Source organism: Thermobia domestica, chromosome 2, assembly GCF_964235325.1.
Source record: "Thermobia domestica chromosome 2, izTheDome1.hap1.1, whole genome shotgun sequence".
NCBI lineage: Eukaryota > Metazoa > Arthropoda > Insecta > Zygentoma > Lepismatidae > Thermobia > Thermobia domestica.
In genome coordinates, this window is record NC_137455.1 from 90,378,381 (window position 1) to 90,399,397 (window position 21,017).

General features: G+C 35.1%; 2 protein-coding genes across 2 annotated transcripts in view; one reads left to right on the top strand and one right to left on the bottom strand.

Annotated features, from left to right (window-relative positions):
- The first annotated feature begins 1,440 nt into the window (after window positions 1-1,440).
- LOC145679103 (uncharacterized) lies at window positions 1,441-2,886 on the top strand. Its single transcript, XM_081749697.1, has 3 exons — window positions 1,441-1,456; window positions 1,787-1,929; window positions 2,599-2,886. Exons 1-3 carry the CDS (start codon window positions 1,441-1,443, stop codon window positions 2,884-2,886), a joined length of 447 nt encoding a protein of 148 aa, XP_081605823.1.
- Window positions 2,887-3,928: 1,042 nt separating this feature from the next.
- Nfs1 (Nfs1 cysteine desulfurase) overlaps window positions 3,929-21,017 on the bottom strand; it is a 59,027-nt gene continuing 41,938 nt past the window's right edge. Inside the window, exons 7-11 of the mRNA XM_081743868.1 lie at window positions 19,225-19,382; window positions 15,488-15,626; window positions 13,170-13,302; window positions 10,662-10,751; window positions 3,929-5,536 (exon numbers count right to left, since the gene is read on the bottom strand). Of these exons, the coding sequence (XP_081599994.1) occupies window positions 5,473-5,536; window positions 10,662-10,751; window positions 13,170-13,302; window positions 15,488-15,626; window positions 19,225-19,382 (584 nt within the window). The 3' untranslated portion in view covers window positions 3,929-5,472. The remainder of the gene's footprint in view (window positions 5,537-10,661; window positions 10,752-13,169; window positions 13,303-15,487; window positions 15,627-19,224; window positions 19,383-21,017) is intronic.

Genomic DNA, 21,017 nt, shown 5'->3' on the forward strand with positions numbered 1-21,017 from the left:
GTAAGGCTGCACATACCGTTAACCATAAGTTTACCTATTAACTACATATGAAATATATGTTACTTCTATATGAATTACTGTAAAATAACTTGCAAACTTCTGACAGTAGTGTTACTTTGTTGAATATTTAGTGCTGGGAATTCCCTTCATACCCTGCAGGATTTAGCACCCTGGTCTTGAACCCATTATAAGTATTAAAAAGAGTGTATATGAAAGAGAGCTGCTATTTTCTGACGGTGGAGTATCTCTGTACAGTGTACAAAGGCTGTATTTTATGTTTAGACGTGTAGCGCTATTAGTGTGAAACTTTTATAAGTGTTACAGAAACTCGTATTAGTGCGAAACCCACATTAAGATACTTGTAGAAACAACATGCAAGCGTAACCTACTCTACTAATCTAAATTAACTTAACCTAATGTACCGTAGTACACGTTAGTGCATTTGTTTATTTATTTTTGCATGAATTATAATTTTCATGGCTTATCACTTTTAACGCATATTAAATCTGTGCGCAATTATATGCTAATGCACCAAGAAATATCAGTGCAGACTGTCTTAAGAGAATCATTTAAAGAAAGAAAAAAAAAGAAAAAAAAAACAGCACAGATTGGTGTGTTTTTTGCAACAATAATAACTGTAGCATTATCAGATTGCCGACAGATTAACAACCTGTACGCACATTTTTGGACATGCGTCAACAAAATACTCGAAAGTTAAAGCCTACTACAATAACGCCATTCAGTAAAGCAAGGTTAGAAATAATGGCTTTATTTTTGTTCACTGGATATAGTAGGAAAGAAATTAACCAACTAACACTCGACATTGGACGAAATCAATTCCAAAAAAATGCATGTCGAGCTTGACTCGATATCAGAATGAAATGAACAAGATTAGATGTCTGAGTCTCATCTCTTTTCTGTGGTCTCACTCAACAAAGGATCGGAAAGGGGCGGATTGAACAGCGATTATTGCGTATATTATTGAGATTTGTGATCCCTCTGAATGCTGAAAGAACACATTATTTCATTTGCTCTGTTTCGGCATTATCTATTAAATAAAACAAACTGTGTTGAAGACGCAACTGAAAATTATACAATGAAAATTATATTTTCATTACATTTAATACAATAATTACTCAGATGCGTTTAATAAAAATACGAGTTGAAGTATTTCTACAGGTATTTTGGTTCCGACCTGGCAATGCTGCTTCAGCTGTTAGAGCGGGGCGCGAACAAAATCCAAGCTAAATTCTGGCAAGGCGGACAAAATCCAAGCAACAGTATCATGTGCGTAGCTGTGGTATGTGCCTGTGAACACCCTAATTAAATTGTATGTTTGTTTGTTTCTTCAATTGTGATGCATTCTAAAATTTTATCTGTAATTCTTCAATTATTGAAATAACATTTTATTTAGTTTTGAAACTGAAAATCCAATAAGACATGTATGATTGTCACAGTAAGAGTGCAGATGAGCTTTAATTACTTATGACATCCATATTAACTTATGTTTTAATTGTCTTTGCGAAACATCAGTTACATTGTCAAAATAACCAATAACATATACATTTTCATTTAGTTTGTCTAACAAGAAGGTTTCTGAAGTCTTTCACATTGTTCCCAGTATACAATACTCTTCCGAGTTTGCTGAGTTTATATTAAAACCAACCAGCTAATGGAATTTCGAGTTTCGTCCTCATTAGTCAATAAACGCTTCAGTTTTGTTTACATCTAAAATTTGAACTTCCACTTTCTATAAAAGGAAGTGAAATCTTGTGATTTGCTGCAGTTTTAAAAGTGGAGCTGATAACGTCGAACAAAGGTGATTCTAAATTATGCTTGAACGGTTATATCTCAAAGAGTACTATTCACTGGAGCTATGTGAAGAGAAGAACAAACTCATGCAAAGGAGCTGTTACTACTGATAAAGAGGTAGGTTGAATATAGTGAATTTTTTAATGTTTGTTGTTTATCGTCACTAAATAATAATAGTATTGTAAGTAGATACTAATAGTTAGTAATTATTAGGAAATTTGATGATAGGGAATTTAGGAGGTTTTTTTTTTCTTTCTTATTTTAAGTCATTCTTCTTAAGTTTCGGTATAATTTATTTATTATTTTTTTGAAAGCGTCGGTATTTTTTTTTTCATTCTTCTAATTTTTGGCAATATTCTCAAGACATTGCACCGGAGTAAACCCAGGACTACTACTTTCGAGTTGCAAGAATTTAGTACATTTTATACTGAATAATTTACAGTTTTTGTCTTATCCATTAAGTTGTTTAAATTAATATTTCGTGATTTCCATTCAAAATCAAACTTGTATGTACTTTTTACGTAATATATCTATATTTTTAGATCATGAACTCCCGCTCCCTAACTATAAGGTTATTTTATAATTTTTAGTTTAGAAAATATTAAATAGTGATACTACAAGAATTGATCTAATAAAATTATTACGTTTCCAGAACTTTACGTAATTTCAAATAGATGGGATTAAAACAAGGAAATTAGATTTAATGGAAAATGTGTCTTTTTGTCAAACAATACACACATTTGTTTGCTAGTTTATAATTTTTGTTTTTACATTTTTTTCCCCTAGATTCAGGAGCCAAGCAATTTCGTAGAACATAATCATCCCAGTAACGAAGAAGCTATTACAGCCTGTAAGTCACGAATGAAGATGAAGGCTACGAACTTAACGTCTACACCCATTGAAGTTATCGCAAATAATTTGCAGTGTGTGCAAAAGGAAGTAATGCTTCATCTTGATAAAGTGTCTTCTATTCAGAAAGATCTTCGAAGGCATAAGAGAGGCACATTTCCAAAAGAACCAGCCGCAATACACGATTTGGTTTTAGAAGGTGATAACAACAACTGGGGGAATTAATACCATGCCATTCCTTATCCACGATAATGGGCCTGCCGCTGCAAGAAGAGCACTGATTTTCGCTACTGAAGAATATTTGAGGCTTCTCGCGTTATCGGACACATGGTTTATGGATGGAAATTTTGTAGTGGCTCCTGTGGTTCCAATAGGCGAGACAGCTGTGACGTGTGTGTATGGATTTCTGTCGAATCAGACACAAGAGACCTACAATGAATTTCTATCAGCTATTGTTGACAAGTGTGATTCTCTGAATATAATAGTTGACGCTCTGATTATTGTGATGGACTTCGAAATGTCAATGATGAACGCCGTCAAACATTATTTCGGACGAGGTGTAAATGTGAAGGGCTGTTTCTACCATTTATCGCAGTCTGTGTGGAGGAAATTTCAGAAATTAGGTTTAACAATGTTATACCGGGAAGAAGAACCAGTGCGTATGTATAGTGGAATGATTTCGTGCTTCATATTTGTACCAGAGAACCAAGTTGAAAGTGGCCTGAGATATGAAGTGGACAATGCACCACCAGAGCTAGCAGAATTGGTAGATTATTTTGATAAAACTTATGTGAGGGGGACTTTTCGTCGAATTCAATACCGCTAACCGAATGATAGCCAACTGAGGATTAGGAGAGTACCAACACCATACCCGCCAGCTTTATGGAATGTTCATGAGCAAACAGTACAGACAAATAACTTCTGTGAAGCATGGAACAGTGACTTTCAGCGATTGATTGGACATAGCATCCATCCATGTGGAGTGCAATCCAAGGTATCAGGAAGAATCAAGTTCTGGCAGCCACAATGATAGAGCAGTCTGAGTCATTTTCTGAAAAGTGCATCCCATTGTAAACATTTAGATTGAACGCACTTGGTATGTGATTGGCGTACATTAAGTTGTAAAAGTATGTATTTTCATCTCAATTTTATTATATATAATATATTTAAGACACTCAGCATATTGTTATAAGACCATTCATTGGAATATTTTAATTTCATCCTTATAAGGTGGCATACAGAAGTCTTGATTTGTTTGTTGGTAGTGTTTTATGAATATTTAGAAAATAATAATTCTGATATACTAATCAAATTTTCGTCAGAAATGATCAAAATGTGAAATATGTACGGTAGTTGTAGAATGCTTTTTTTTTTTTTTTTTTTTTCGTGTTTCTCGCGCATATTCTAAATAAGTAAAATATGGCTGTGCCTATCAAGATCAAAATGTGAATATGGTAATGGTACAATGCTTTTTTTTTTTCGTTGCCACCCACTATTTATTATGTTTAAATGCTATTGAAGTGTGTGTTTTTATAATGTAATAATGTGTATGAATTAAATAATGTAAAAGTGATCTACAAAATCGAAATGTGAAAATGTGTCTAGATAAACTAAATGAAAATGTATGTTATTGGTTACTTTGACAAGTGTAACTGATGTAAATACTATGCGAGTAGAGAAGTAAATTTATTTTTATCTAAATTATATCTTTTTAATTTATTTCTACTTTAATTCTCTATGAATAGAATAGAATTAAGTGACTGGGCTGCTTTCCTGTTGTTTGTTATCTCTGATTTAGCAAGTCAGTGCTTTCATTTTCTGGTTGATTTATGCGAGTATGCTCTTTTTAATCAAAACATTTCTGATCATCCTAAATTGGATCCACCTGGGCATGTCCTAGCAGAAGCCAGAATATTTTATGAGTAATTAAAGCTCATTTGCACTCTTATTGTGACAATCTTACATGTCTTATTGGATTTTCAGTTTTTTAAAAGTAAATGAAATATTATTTCGATAATTGAAGAATTATAGATAAAACTAGAATGCATGACAATTGAAGAAATAAACAAACATACAATTTAATTAGGGTGTTCACAGGCACATATCACAGCTACGCACATACAGGCACATATCACAGCTACGCACATGATACTGTTCCTTGAATTTTGTCCGCCTTTAGCTTGGATTTTGTCCTACACTCATTAGATCTGGGCGGAGGGATAAAACTGCACTTTGTTTACATTAGGATCACTCGTAAACTAAACCGTGTATAGGTAATTCTTTATTTTTAATATATAATCGAAAACAAAATTATGTTCATGAAAAATAAGTTTTCAAATTATACAGTAAATGTACCACATATACATGAAAAGCAAAAACACGCAATTATTCTTTCGCACATCACAAGGTTTACTTATATCTAGTGTGAAATGTGTCTTGACTGACTTTACTGGGTTTTCAAAGCGACATGGGAATGTGTCCATTGGTTTGTTCTTTAGTTGAATTTAAACTCTTTCATGGAAAGAAGGGAACTATAGACCTATTCGTAACTCAGGTGATCATAAAGTAATTGTAAAAGCTAAAGTTCTTATTTACATGTCATTCGTACACAATCTTGAACAAACTGTCTTAATGCAGCTCCCATTAGCAAAATAAATTACAATCTTATTCTGATCTTTAATTGTCTCTTATCACAGTCACAGTTAAATGATACTGTATACACAGCCTTAATTATACTCTACTTTCTTTTTCATAATCACAAATATCAACACAAAACTTATGTACAAATGAGGAAGGAAGTAATGAATGCATTCAGTGTTGGGTCCACTTGATTGCCTTTATGTCAATGCCCTCCTGTGCCATCTCCCACAATGGACTGCAAATGAAGAAAGAAAAAAAAAAAGCACACATTATTATTAAGCAACTTATACAAAATCATTTTGACAGACTCAAAATACAAGTAGAACAAGAGACTGGTTTTTCAAAGAATATCCCTGATACATATCTTACTGTGTAATAAAAAGAGGAACAGTTTCTGATGATTGGTGCTGTTTAGTTAGCTGGATATATGAATATACTATAACATTTGCTTACAATATCGGTGAGATGAAAATCTGTTTAGGTGAAATTTTAACTTAGATCTACTTGTATTTTCGATTGCACATACATGCACTTATCAAAATAATGGAAACACCTTAACAAAATACAACCTACTTAATTAATATCATTGGATCATCTTTAACGTGTAGCACAGCTGTATTCGTCGCGGAATTGAGGTAAATAACTCGTAAATCGCTTTCAGAGCAACAGTGAACTTTTCTTCATACAGTGCAACATTGAGCTGCATCAATAATAGAGGAGGAAATTGCGTCGAATTCGCATCTGTAAAACTGGCCATACATGTTCAGTAACGTTCAAGTCGGAAGACTAAATGGAAGATGTTGAAGTTCATCCTGGTGCTCCTAAAACCACATATGAGGTGGTCTGACTGTATGTATTACTGCATTGTCATCTCGAAAGACTACATCGTTGTTAGAGAACATCTGCCCCATAAGGTGCACCTGATCCTCCAAATTGTATTACATTCTTTAAGAGAAATCTTTCAGTTTAACGTCCCATGGTTATGTCATAGACTACAGGAGACTGTTATAATGTGAATAAATAAAATAATGGGAGGAAACAGAAGAACCGCGAGGAAACCCAAGCACCTGGTGTTTATCCACTACAAAGCCAACTTGGCGCGAGTGTGGTCGAATCAGGGACCTCACGCACCAAAGATGAACGCTCTGCCCACCGTGGTTTTTTGAGAGTAATAATAGGATCAATGGAATACAATGAAACTGTGAACCCATACCAGAGCTACTGCCATAAATAAAACCCGATATGTTGTTACAAATCAGAGAAAGATGACTCATCGAATCATATTACTCTCGTCCAATCATCTACAGATTATGTTTTGTGTGTTCTCGGCAAAATCTTTTTTGCACTACTACGTTGGTATCGGTGATACCAGGTTTCGAAATCTACCTGACTACAGAATGAGGTACTACAGCTCTCTTCGGACATCGCGAGTCTTTGCTTTCTAGGTACTGAGTTCTGCAGTCAGTTGTGCTGCATTAGCACTATGGTCCTTTGTGGTAAAACAAACTTCTTTAATGTTCTGGAATTACTCTTCCTTCACTATTCATATTCTCTGATGATGTCTTGCCACGAGTTCTTTGTTATCATCATCAGGGATACTGTTACTTTCATTATACCTTACCGTAAGTCTTGCATAAACGCTTCCAACAACATCCCCAATATGCCCTCTTCGAAAAGAAAGCCTCCCATTTTGCACCACTAGCCTGGCCTACTACTCGCTAGCACTAACGTAAGATATCACGTAATAAATAGTGTGTATGTAATGCTAAATTCGTAAACTTACGGTAGAAAAGAATTCTTGAGGAACTGCTATACGTGACGTGTACACTACGCTTGCGCGACTGTACAGACACACACTTGTCAGCAGTAGTACGAACTCCAAGATTACATCATCACCTTGTATGGGATGGGAAGGGGGTGAAAATAGTACTGAGAAAACACTAACACAAGTTGAGCATGGTCGAAGATAAGGGCCACCCTTTGAAAACATCACTAGTTCACGCAACTCCGAAAACATAAAACAGAAAAACTAGTATCACACTATGACCTGAAGTATTGTTAACATCTTTAAAAAATATGCTCCACCGAGGATTGAACCATGATCACGGGTATTGATAGAGCGTGTTAATCTTTCTACTATTAAAACGGAACTCGCTTATTTAATCAAAGCTATAGCAAGTTTTAAGGTGTGTTATAAGAAACGACATAATCTACTACATGTTTCAACATACAAATGGTTTCGATTTTTATTGTACTTGGAAGCACCCAAATATAGCTGGAATCGTACTCCTGCGCATCGTGTACTTGTAGTACGAGGTTGCGTCGCTAGGGCACTGTGGGAGAACCTCTCCTGAGTCAGCATGCCAAGTGACGTCAACCGACAACGATACGTGGGTTTTTGTGGCAGTTATATGTGTGTGTATGTCTGTGTCTCTAATGCACTCGTGACACGAAGAAAGTTTTGTTTTTTACTAGGTAAAAACGCAGCAGAAACGGTTGTGATGATGCAAATAGCTTATAAAGAACATACTCTCAGTAAAACGCCAGTGTAGGAATGGTTTGCTTGGTTTAAAAAGGGGAAAATGATCATTGGGGATTAGGCCCCGTTTCGGTCCGTCTTTCAAGTGCGCGAACCGAGAACAACATCGCCAATTTTCGTGATCTCATCAAAGAAGATGGACGCAGAATAATCGACCAACTCGAAGACTTATCCGGGTTATCCTGGAGCTCCATTCAGCGCGTTTTGCACGACAATTTAGGAATGCGACGAGTAGCTGCTAAGATTGTGCCCAGACATCTCACCTTGACCCACGCGTCCTATTCGCCAGATTTGGGTCCTATGGATTTCTTCCTTTATCGCTGGATGTAAAGGTACTTGAAAGGCAAGCATTTTGCCGATGTCGACGAAATCAAATGCAATGTCACGATAGCGTTTGCAGATATCAAACAGGCTGAATTTGGAAGGTGGTTCCAACAATGGAATGAACGTTTAAACAAGTGCATTAGTACTAATGGAGTGTCTTTAAAGGTGATTGCCGAAGTTGTATTTGAAAAAAAAAAAATTGTATTAAAAGAAGATGTTCATGCTTTTTTCAGGAAATTCCGGTTATTTTTGAGTGCCTCCCCCCCCCTCGTACACACTGTCATGAAAAGTGCATAATCATAGTTCATTTTTATAATCATTAGGTCCTTTCTGTTTCACATAATACTGCACTCAGTCAGATATATTACTATTCGTAAAAATGAACAGTTGTTCGTTTTTATTTTCAAGACGAGACAACTGAACAGAGAGACGACACGAATAGCATGGGGATCTGATATAAGACCTTAATGTAATAAAACTAACATGACATCTAGCGCCGCCCTCTTTTAGAACCGAAGAAAGCTTAGACGACTGAAAAAGGGATTTTTCCTGTTTAAAACGAGACAACTTAACATCGTCAGCATAGGGTTTAAAAAAAAAAGTTTTCTACAGTTTTTTTCTACTGAAAAGTCAGGCTTTCGCTGAGAGAATGTCTGGCATTCGATAATTCTGATAAGTCTAAGCTAACGGAAACTTATGCTTGCTGATTATTTGCTCAATATACACCTTGCAGTAACAAGAATACTATTTCGAAAGAGAACTTCCAGTTGCCTCTTCACGTGACCATTGTCATTGGTAAGACACTGGTTCCATTAATTTTTCGTTACTTGTCCGTCGAATGCTGAAACTTCGCTGGACCTGAAGCACATACATAAAAGTAAATAAAATAACGTGTTCCGTGCAATTTCCGGAAAGTAGGACTCCCTGCCTCACAGCTGAGAATCACACGTGTTATTGTTGAGTTTTCTTTCCTCCTTCAGGGACGACGAACCTGGGAACCAGAAGGCATTTCCAAATGCACCAATGATCCTTGCGTCCTGTTCAATCGACCTTTATTCATGTATATGTCAGCAAAGTTTACTAGTTTGTGAAATTCTAAAGTTTAAAACCAATAATTTCACGTTGTAGGAGTTTTTTTTTTTTTTTTTAATTTATTTTTTTATATATATATATAAAGACAATCGAGTCATGTTTATTTGTTTCACTAATTCTCAAGGAAAGTACGTGCTTTCTTATCGTTACATACAACTAGTCTCCTTGGTAACGAAATTCCGTACCCAGTCCTTTCATAAGATCTAAGATTAAGTCATAACTCAGCTTACAATAAGTTGTAGTTGTTTCCTATGACTACAAAACACTGCAAATCTTTTTCTTCACAAATTATAAGAATGAAAATTTATTTTGTTGTAAGTACCTTCAAGTTAAAAATAAATAAATAAATAAATAAATTGAAAGTACGATATTTTCATGCTTATACACACACAATTCGTTAAGTTTTAAATTAAAGTACACATACAAACAAAATTTCATCATTTTGTTATCTGTTTGTTTATTGAAATTTCATTTTATTGTACTCTTATTATTTGCTTGAAATTTCGCGTTTCTTTTCAGCACCGAGGATTCCATAGTTAAAGTGAAATCCAAACTACCATAGTGTAACATTACCAGACCGTCCAGTTTCCCGAATAAGTCTCCGGATTTCATGTAAATGTTTTTATGTATTATGTTAGTAATATAAAGAAAATAATACTACGCGTTCCCGCACTCAATGAAAAAATTCTAGTAATATTACCGCAATACAGTACTGTCCGTCTCGGACTAGTGCACTGAAGACGCACGCGCGCTGTATTTTAATTTTCGTTCTAAGTGTTTCTTACGTCTTATAGAGCAACAACCTATTCTGCTACCTAGCATCTCGGGAATACTGAACGAGGTGAAATTTTAAATTGTACAAAATTAATTAGCTTTTAATAGAGGGGAAAAAATAGACCTCATTGAGATGAACAAAATGATATAGGTAAGTACATGTTCATGCGTGGTTTTAGTGAAACTGGAAAAAAAATAATTAGTTTGATTAGCTAAACATTGATGGTGTACCACAACTACGGCACCTATTTCGATGAAACTGATGATGAAACATTACTATCATCAAGATTTTCATTATGGCATTAGCAAGACGACAGTATACAGCATGGATAATGACATATGCTCCAAATATATGCTCATGCTTGCGACTAAATTCTCATCCCTAATGATCGAGAAAAAAGAAAAAAAAAGTATGGCGCTGAGAAGTATGTCGTTCATCGCTAATAATAACCGACAGTTTTACTTTGTTGGGACATTTTTCTTTATTCATTTGTATCCTGTATAGGTAAAATACATAAATAAAAACACTGTTAAGTTGCGGATTGCATCGACTATTGTTGATTTGTTTTCTCGAACAGTAACACACACACCACTACTTGTAAATAAATAAATATACCAACAGAGAACTCACCTCATTTCCCTTAGTCTTTTAACATGTTTGATACATCGTCCTGCTGTATAATCCACTTCCTCCTCAGTTGTAAATCTTCCAATGCCGAACCTTAAGAAGCGCATGAAAACAAGGACATCTTTGTAATTATAATATATATATAGTAAGTACAAAGGAAATCATAATATGCGCATAAATGATACAACATTCTCACATTAAACATTAACAAAGCTTGTCGATATTACCTAATGTAAGAAACAAACAATACTCAACTCTTTGTCAATATATAAGATAAATAAACTATGGTTTTGCACGTCAGGATTGTGCATTAAAAAATAACAGGAAGATATTTTTCAACTCCCAATGAAACAAATATCCCAAATTAAAGGTCTAACCAACGATACATATAAAGATATAATATAGATCCCATTGTTGGAGATCTGCAATTTACACAATAAGATAAGCAATATAGCTGAAAAAATGGGATAACTAACAGCTAATTTCACAAAAGAGATTTAATCTCGATCACAATACATTTTTATCCACTTAATCTTCATTACTGCATCTTCATTACCCACTTAAGAAAAACTTATTTTATCTTCGTGATTCAATTTTCAGCCGAAGTATTGAAGAGATTACATTTTACATATAGAGATAGTAAGATAAGAAGTTTTATTGTGTTTACATACGCAGTGAGTATAACGACGTCAGTTGAATTACATCCACAAAACATTACGAACTAACTGACGCCAGAGTGAAGACAATCATATCAGCAAAGTAAAGAATTTCCTAATAACTTTAGTGTAGCTGTTATTTCTTGCTATATTTCTATTTATGTTTAAGTTAACAATCCAGATTTCGAACGTGATATTTGAACAACAGTGCACGGGATGTGTATGAATCACAAATTAAATAAAATCTATATATTACTTTCCTGTAAGCAAAATTAGACGATAAATGTAATTTAATTGATGAAATTACTAATAAATTGAAGTTCGAAAGAGCAGAACTTCTTAACAAACCCCACGAATACGATGTTATCCGCAACGAACTTTCATGGCCTTGCAGTTTGACTAGAAATCCCTTGCACTAGAGTACAAGTTCAATCGCTGAGCCATCGGGTTTCCTATTGGCTCTAGAAAAATCCCTCGGGCACGATATTATTTACCCCTAGTTCACATAAGATTGAATAAGCCACCATTCCAGTCATCATATTTATTTACTTTTTAGGATCTACGGATGTGTCCTAAATGTTTAAAGAGAATGACCAGAATCCAGTTCAAATCAATAGAGCCGTGTTTCTGAAAATCTTCCAAATACATTCTTGAAAGGCAAGAAAGTTACGAAATTATACTACCGTACACAGTGCTTAAGAAATACATCACAATGGCCACGGTTCAGACTGTAAAGAAAAATAGTTTGTTTCCCGCTTTCACTAGTGGAATGGTAGTATGTTTGGTTCTCTACGGGTGGTTCCGCGTTCGAATCTTGATACATTTTGGTTCGGATTTCATGTCTCAAATACAAATGTCTGAAACGGGAAGTAAAATTTCACATGCATAATAGTGCGTTACAGGAGTTTTCTTTCCTGGAAATTAAGGAGTATTCCTTTGAATTCGAAAAGGTTAGTCGTTTTTCTGCTTTATACTCCAATTAGAAAAATAAAGGGAGAGGGGGAAGAAAATTTTACAGGGTGAAGTTGTTGACGAAAAGTTTGATTAGCATTAGTGTGTGTTGTAAAGAACATTTGATTGTGGAATGGGTAGTCCATTTTGATATTCGTATCGTTTTGACTGTGAACGATTCAGTGTGCAAGTCCATAAATTCTAGCATTCATTCTTTTGCTGTTGCACGATGTGTACTCCTTGAAAACACATTGTTAGTTTGTTATATGTATGGAAGAGTATTTTCGAAGTCAAATGCCATCGCTATTTGATCTTGATCAACGTTCTCAGGAAAGAAGAAAAGTCGAAAGTATGTGACGTAATATAATTTGCATTGCCGTGCACCGTAGAAGCAAGCTAAGGAATTTCTCTTTTTCATTACGCCTCAAAGGGATAAAAGCTACATTTCATGGAATCCAGATTTTTCTCTATTAAGATTTCCTTAAAGTTGGGTGTAAATTCACGCTAACTAAAGTTGCACTTATCAAACGTACCCAATACTCTCACCATAAACGTTTCGGAAATGAATTAATGCCTTCCTTAGCACGGGTTCTTTTAAAAAATTACAAATTTTTGTAAGTGTAACTTCAGTTAGTATTTATTATACACCTTATCAAAGATAAAGCAACTTCATTAATGATTCCTTATCTGATTTGAACCTCAAGCAAGACACCACTCGAAAGTTTCGAAGAAGGCTTATGCTATTTTTCATAGAACTCGCATTATTTTTAAGAAAATAACCTCTAAAGATGATTTTCAAAATAGAGGTGAATTTATTCTCTTGTGTCTGATTTCAACCCTAAGCATTTGAATTAATTATTACGCTGCTAAAGGAAATCAGAAAGGACAATATTTCTACTCTCACCTGATAGAAGAATGTGCTAAATCTTCATCTGCACCAATTGCCCGCAAGACATATGATGGCTCAAGAGATGCTGATGTACACGCACTACCACTAGATAAAGCTACATCCTTTAGTGCCATTAGAAGACTTTCACCTTAAAATAATAACGCAAGAAACTTACTAGTTCGGTCCATAATCTTAAGTTTTTAAATAGTCAGTTTTCTTAACATGTAAAATTAGTATATACTTGATACAATTGAGACTGTTCCCAGATGGGTCTTTTTCCGATTTTCTTTTCTTTTCTTTCTTCAAAACAGACCGTCATATAAGAACATTTTCTCTAACATTAATTTAAATTCACCAACAATGGAAAGCAATATTAGCTTATACTGGGAAATGAAACAAAAGTTGGCCGGAAATATTTTTAGATGCTCAGAAACAGAAAATCTATATATAGTGTTGTAGAGTTTTTATGATTTTGATGAAATGCAAATTCAAATAAGAACAGTTTTGTATTATGTTGATAAACTAAATTTTCTACATAGTGAATTCAATGATATACAAAGAGGGGAAAAATGTACAACCGAACCGAGACTCGAACCCGGGATCTACGGCGTACCGTGCTATGCTACTCAATCCGCTTCCTGAACAGCCATACATTCCCTTACTCTTGAAGCCAATGTCCGCTGTTCTGGGAGCGGACTGGGTAGCGTAGTGGTTAACGCATCGGAACGGTACTCCAAAGATACTAGGGTCGAGTCCCCAGTCCAATCGTGCATTTTTTCGATCTTTGTTTCTCGTTGAATTCGCACCTATAGAGGAACTGGTAGTGTGTTAAAAAAAAATCAGTTGTTTCCTCCATTTATCAATATAGTGTATAATATAATCGTCAGAGATGTTTTGAATGTGGACAATGGATTGTCCAAGCACAACAGAAGTTGTGGCACAAACCATGTGGTCTGAGTGAATGAACACACACTGAACGAGGGAAATGTATGGCTGTTCAGGAAGTGGCATGTTACCCTGAAGATCCAAAGTTGAGTCGAGGTCCAGTCATGCAATTTTTTTTATTCTATGTGGTTCAAAGAACAGTCTTGCTTTATTTACGATGTAGTTGAGTCTCAATCAAACTTTTAGTGAGCACTGACACATTTATCGATGACTTCTGAAGGTTACCAAACTGAGGACGTGTTTAACAGTTCCAGCCAGCCTTTGAAACCTCTCGGAGCGAAAAAGAAACAACCTATCTTCTCAAAATTGAAACGAACTAGGCTTCCTGAAGAAAGTATAAAGCACATATTATAGGGTTATCACTCTTTTTTTGATTTAACGTACTTCCTATGAATGTAAGTTGGAATGAATTTCCTGGTAACTGTTACTCACTGCAATTGATGAAATGCAATTCATTGATGCGATGAAGTGTTTCAGATAAGTGTCAACTAAGAGAAAACTCACATAGAAACGTATGTAATGAACTTCTTATAGGAATACGTTTTACCTTGAAAACATTTCTAATGATTTTAAATAAATTTAGTGAAACTCTATTTTCAGGTGTGGGAAAGCGATTAAGATGTCTTGAAACATATTTAGTTAGATCTCAACTTTATGAAACCAAGGATTTAGTTTGGTGTCTTTCTTCTCAAACAACAAATACAATATGTACAGTCTTATATATAATTAATTGCAATTAATAATCACATAACTGAGCAAATACATAGATAAATACCTTATATTTTTGTTACAAATTTGTATTAATGTCGTCAAATCAACCATGTGAGTCATGGGTGGGCTCCAGGACAGCAGCAAAATATACACATTATCCCTATACTAACTATGTGAAACAATTTCCAAATAACTCTCATCATGTGACGGAAGGAATTGCACAAACCAAATTATTGTTAGAAATGCAGGTGACTACATGATACCTAATAGTAGAACTCATGCAGGACACCGGTAACCCACTTAGAAGCCAATGTTAAGACAATTCGTGCAAAAGTTTCAGCTATTATTGACTGTCAATTACATAATTTGAACTGACTTGCAACATTTTCGTTTTCCGCTTTAATGTCTTCTCATTTTTACGATATTCACACTAAGACAACTTCATAGAACTGATATTACAGATAAATGGACCACTGCATGGCTACTGGTATTTCTTGGTCCTACAGAAAATAAATAAATAAATAAATGAGTTTTCCTATATTAGTCTTACAAAGTAATGGCTGATATCTACAGCGTCTACATATACAAGGCTACATTATTTATATGACCAATTTAACAGCTTTCTCTGTGTGACTGAATTCTGAATATAAACAAAACATTGAATAGCTGCAACTAACCTTCAACATAAGCGAACGACAGATTGACACATCCAGGATATGAGTGAGTAGGATCGCCATTTCGTATCACATCTGGTATTTCACTTACTATTCGATCTATTAACCTCTTAGACAATTTTTCTATCCATTTATGATCATACTGAAAAGGAATAATAATTATTACAAATTTATCTATTAGCATTTGGAAAATGTCAGAACACGAATAGCATAAAAAAGGAAGAGCACAGAAAAATCTGAACTCTGGACTGGTAAAGAGTAGAATCCTTTTCTTTACTTACCAGACACGTAGTCTACCACAAAGCTACCAGCAATACAAACAGTTCTGTGTCATTATTAGGATGATGTGGAGTAATTCTTTCACGAGGGGATTATTTCTATGTATTTCAGATGTACACTCAATTCAGTATACTATGAGTTCTTTAGCATAAGACATACACAAAGCAAGCATAATAACAACAATAATAAAATGGTTTCTAACAAACAATAATAATAATAATAAAAACTGAAAAACAATATTACACAAATGTTTATTAGAACTCTGTTTAAGGTCTGCTGAATTTGGATGTCTTTGTAAATATCTGTGTCATAGATACCTGCATTACAGCTGAAGAGATTCTATGTTGATGTAGTAAAGTGGATTTTTCCCCATCCTTTTACCCTAAATGGACATGAACTATTTATAGCAGAAGATATCAAATGGCAAGGAAACTGTATGAATGAGTTTCTAGGTATAAAGATGAAGTTTTTCTAATAGATCCGGACTCAGCTTTTGACCGAAAAGTATCTAGTTATTGTGTCTTTAGCAAGTATTTCAATGTAGCTAACAATATAGGCTGTTTACGCTTTTCAAAATACGCAAGGACTGTAAATGTTTTAAAGTCTGTGTTTTTATAGTTAAATTATTCTTATTTGAATCTGTGGACTCTATAACAGTCCTTTTTATTCATAACTTCCTTATCAATAGAGATAGAAAACAGAAAACGTTTAAAAATATCATTTTAAATTACTAAAAAAAGGCCTATGGCAGCTGCTCAAAAGCTGGTGCAATATAAATACAACAGACGCGACGAGACTTTGCCATATTTTCCCCACGGTTGTGGTAATTCTAGCAGTTGAGAGTTCAAAGAATAAATCTCAAATTACTCTTACAGGAGGAGGAGGAGTTAATTACTCTTATATGAGATTTTTCTTTTTAATTCATGCAAATAATATAGAAGTAGCATACAATTATTATGGTATTTGTCAAAGTTAAAACAAAATACTATTTTGGGATAAACAGTTAAACTTAAGATTTACATTTACCTGTCATAATTGCCTCACGTCACCCTACATATTCTAATGGTTTGAACTAAACAATGCGCCAGGCATGCGGGTTCAATTTTCCTGCAAGTCTAGCAATCAGTTTCCTATCTCCGTTCCATATTGTGACCAAATACAGGGAGTCCATAAAGTCCTGCAGGAAAGTAAAACTCTCTAACTTGGAAACTACGTAATGTATTAACATATACTTTTTGGTGTACTTACAGAAAGGTTCAAAGTTTTGTTTCAGCTAGTTAAGGTTCATCGCCAAACCTCCAATTGTGCACCAAACACACTTGCAGTCTTGTTGGGAAACCAAGAATTTCGTGTTGGCGGTGCTCGTCTGGAATGTTCAAAATCACATCAGTTATTTTGTTCTTGAGATCGTGCAGATTAGCTGGCTTCTGCGAATATTCCTTGGTCTTCACGTGTCCCCACAGCCAGTAATCACAAGATGACAAATCTGGTGATCTTGCAGGCCAAGGTGTGGGTCCTCTTCGGCCAACTCATCTCTCCTTGAATTCTTCGTTAAGAAAATGTCGAACTTGAAGGGCATAGTGCGGCGGTGCCCCATCCTGTTGCATGTGGACCTCATTAAGGATGCCTAACCGAGTAAGTTCTGGCAAAAGGAATGTCTGTAGCATGTTCAGATAATTATTACCATTTACTGTCTCTTCCTCGAAGAAAAAAGGGTCGATAACGTGGTCTATTAAAACAGCACACCACACATTGAATTTGGGACTATCCCGTTTGTGCTCCTCGAATTCACGTGGATTTTCCACCCCCCCCAAATTCTGCAGTTGTGCCTGTTCACTTTTCCCGACACATGAAATGTGGCTTCATCTGAAAACAGAAATCGAGACAGGTCACCATCTTCTTGTAAGCGGGTAAACATTGACTCACAGAATTCAATTCTCACGTCACAGTCTTCCTCTATCAACTCGTGCACAAATTTTAACTTATATTACCGGAAATTCAAATTCTTGCGTACGATCTTGTGTAACGTTGACTTTGGTATTCCCAGTTCCAATGACCTACATTTAAGCGACTTCATTGGACTCCTGGCTACGCTGTCCTGTAACGTGTGAATCACATCGTCACTCGTTCTGGCCTTCCACTGCGTGGTAAATCTGACACACTTCCTGTTTCTTTACACTTCTCGTACCACCTCTTGATACTTGTTTCTGCTGGGGGTGTTTTTCCATACGTTATTTGGAATTTTCTCCGCACTCAAACGCAAGATTTTAATTCCGCAAACCACAAAACACATTGTGCCTTTTCTTTAATAGATGCCATCTTAAGTCACGTGATTACCAGCGCAAACGTCATCAAGCATTGTGGCCAGAACAAAACTTTAAACTTCCCTTCTTCCAACCCCAAAAATTTATACACTTAAACGTAACGGTTTCCAAGTTATAGAGTTTTTCTTTCCTGCAGGACTTTATGGACCCCCTGTAATTATTTAGAAAAGCTAGAATTCATCTTAAAGGCAATGGAGAATTGTTCCTTTTTGCTTTATTGTTTAACTTTTCTTATCTTTCTTGTTGCACTTCCCTTATTTCTAAGAACAAATCCATTGATCAGTACATATCACTTTAACTGTACGAATGAACTATCTATTTATTCCCTCCTACGTGTGTCCATTCATTACATCACTTACAGTGAAATGAAAAGGATCACATTTGAATGTATATATTAACTCAAGAGTACAAATTAATAAGCGTCTCGAACGTTTTGGATATGTCTTTACTCTTACGACCATTTAAAGATGTATTTCCTTTCACTTACGTTTTATGGTATCTTTCTTCCTTGCTTTTCTCAAGCGAAACTATTACATTTCTGGATTCAGTTTGGTCTTAAAGATCGAATGCACAAAGTGAAAGTCTTCTATGAAGACTATGGTATAGTTGACTGGAGGAGTACATTTTCGTTTAGTCAGTTCAGAAGCCAATATTTTTCAGTATTGGTAGAACAATTTGTGTGAAGTTTCCTCCAACTTAACAGCCAATAATGTTCTTTAAGATTATAATAACCAATTCATTCAGAATGTAGGGTTGGTCATAACTCACCTGAATAAAATACATTTGAAATGAATTATTTATCAATACTCACTTCTTACAACGTATTGTTTACGTTGATCAGCTACCGCTATTCTAGTCAAATGAGAACTGTTCCTAGTGTCAAGCGGCTTAGAGCCCACCCTGAATATTCATTAGAGAAACTGTATTAAGAAATATTCACTCTTTGAACCAGCTGTACTCAGAGCAGACATTTTGCAAATATGAGAACTTTCTCTGTGACTTATTAAAAGTGCTACATAAATTATTTTTAAATGCATGAATCTTGATTGTCATAGAATCTTCTCTTATTATGTACATAATATAGAAACGAAAAATACAGAAGACTTACAAATGTTATATCTGTTATCTTTCAATTACCTCCATTTCTCTTTGACAAATTTCAGACGCAGCTCCAAGTCCTACAACCAGCGGCGTTGGAACTGTTCCACTACGCATGCCTCTTTCTTGGCCACCTCCGCTTTGTAGAGGTTCTACCCTAACACGTGGTCGACGACGAATGTATAAAGCACCTATACCTAAAAAAAAAAAAAAACATATTGACAGTGAATGTATAAGGCCCTGATACCTAACAAAAATGCATACAGCAGGGTTAGCTGGTTTAAACCAGCTGTTTTTTTCAAAAAAGTTGAAACCAAAAAACAAAAAATAATTGGAAAAGTGTAAGTGTTCGTAAAATCTTGATGAACACACATTTGTGGGTTATCGCGTGTTACTCCCGCATATTATTCATATTATATTCAGACCTAAATTCCCCATTCATTACTCAAAGAGATTATACTACAAAAGCAACTTTTTTATGTTTATGAATGTGATTTTTTTATAGTTTATTATTGTTATGCAATTACAATCAAATATTGTTTCGTTTTAATAATGTTTACTATTGATAAAATACTTCGAAAGACTGTACCTTTTTTTTTGAAGAAGGGGGGGGGGGGATCATACAAACTCCCGAGAGGCATTTACTGAAATCAGAAGTATCTTTGGTATCTATTTATGTATAAATGGGTCAGAGCCAAAGTGGATTCAAATAATTTTTATCTTTATTCACTTTTCTTACTGATACGCAAATTAAGTCGTTATATTTCTTAATTTGGACTAGTCGTTATTAATTTGGACTAATAAAAGTCGCAGTGAACTAACTTCGACTTAATTAGTTCTTCTGTACTCTGCAGTATTTTGAAATTATCCATATGTAATTCTGAATAATGGTTTCACTTACGAAACTGTTTATCTTTTTGTCCTTCTCAAATGACTCTTGACAATTAGACAATTATATTAAAAGTATATAAAGATCAGTACAAAGTATCAGGAGTTCTTCGTGAGTAAGTCGGCAGACGTATCGCATTTGTGGCCAATTAGTCCCGGTTTCGAGTTCAAATGGAGGACAATTTGTTTCGGATGTAAGTCGAGAAACGGTTTGGACTCCACTTTAAGCTTATGTGACCCCTTCCAGCATAACCCAGTTGTTGTATAATAACACTAAGGTGAAACAAACTTGTTTCTATCCATATGTGATATAAATACATAGAGCAAATTATTTAAACCAAAAAACTTGGTTTAAAAAAAAACAGGTTTAAACAAAAAAACGGGTTTTTTGGTTTTTCAATAAAAACCATGGTTTTTGCTAACCCTGGCATATAGACAAACATTTTAAAGTAAAGCCAAATAATTTGTATTTAATAATATTACATTACTATTTATAAATATATATTTAAATATAAGTTTTAGGGTAAATGACCAGCTGCTTAGAAATTGCAACCCGACCGTATATGTTCAGTTATGTAAGTCGCGTTGATCTGTGGTTATCGCAACAGACTGTTTCAGGTGCTGATTGAATTCTGCAGTCACTGTTGTCACATTCGCTCTGTCCTTGGTAACACTCCTTTTCCCCCTCACTAAGGCTTCTCTTTCGTCCACTATTATTCTTTGCCATAGCTCTGTAGGCTGTCATCAGCTTGGACACTGTTCCTCGTGACACACCGAAGACACTGGCCCCTTCGACTGTTGCCAATTAACTGCGCACCCACGCTTTGGCCTCTTTGAAACTCAGAGGTCGCCCATTTTGCATTACCATCATCTGTTCGCTTCAACATGTCTCCCTTCTACCCCGCCTGATGCTCACCAAACACACTACTAATAACAGCCAGACG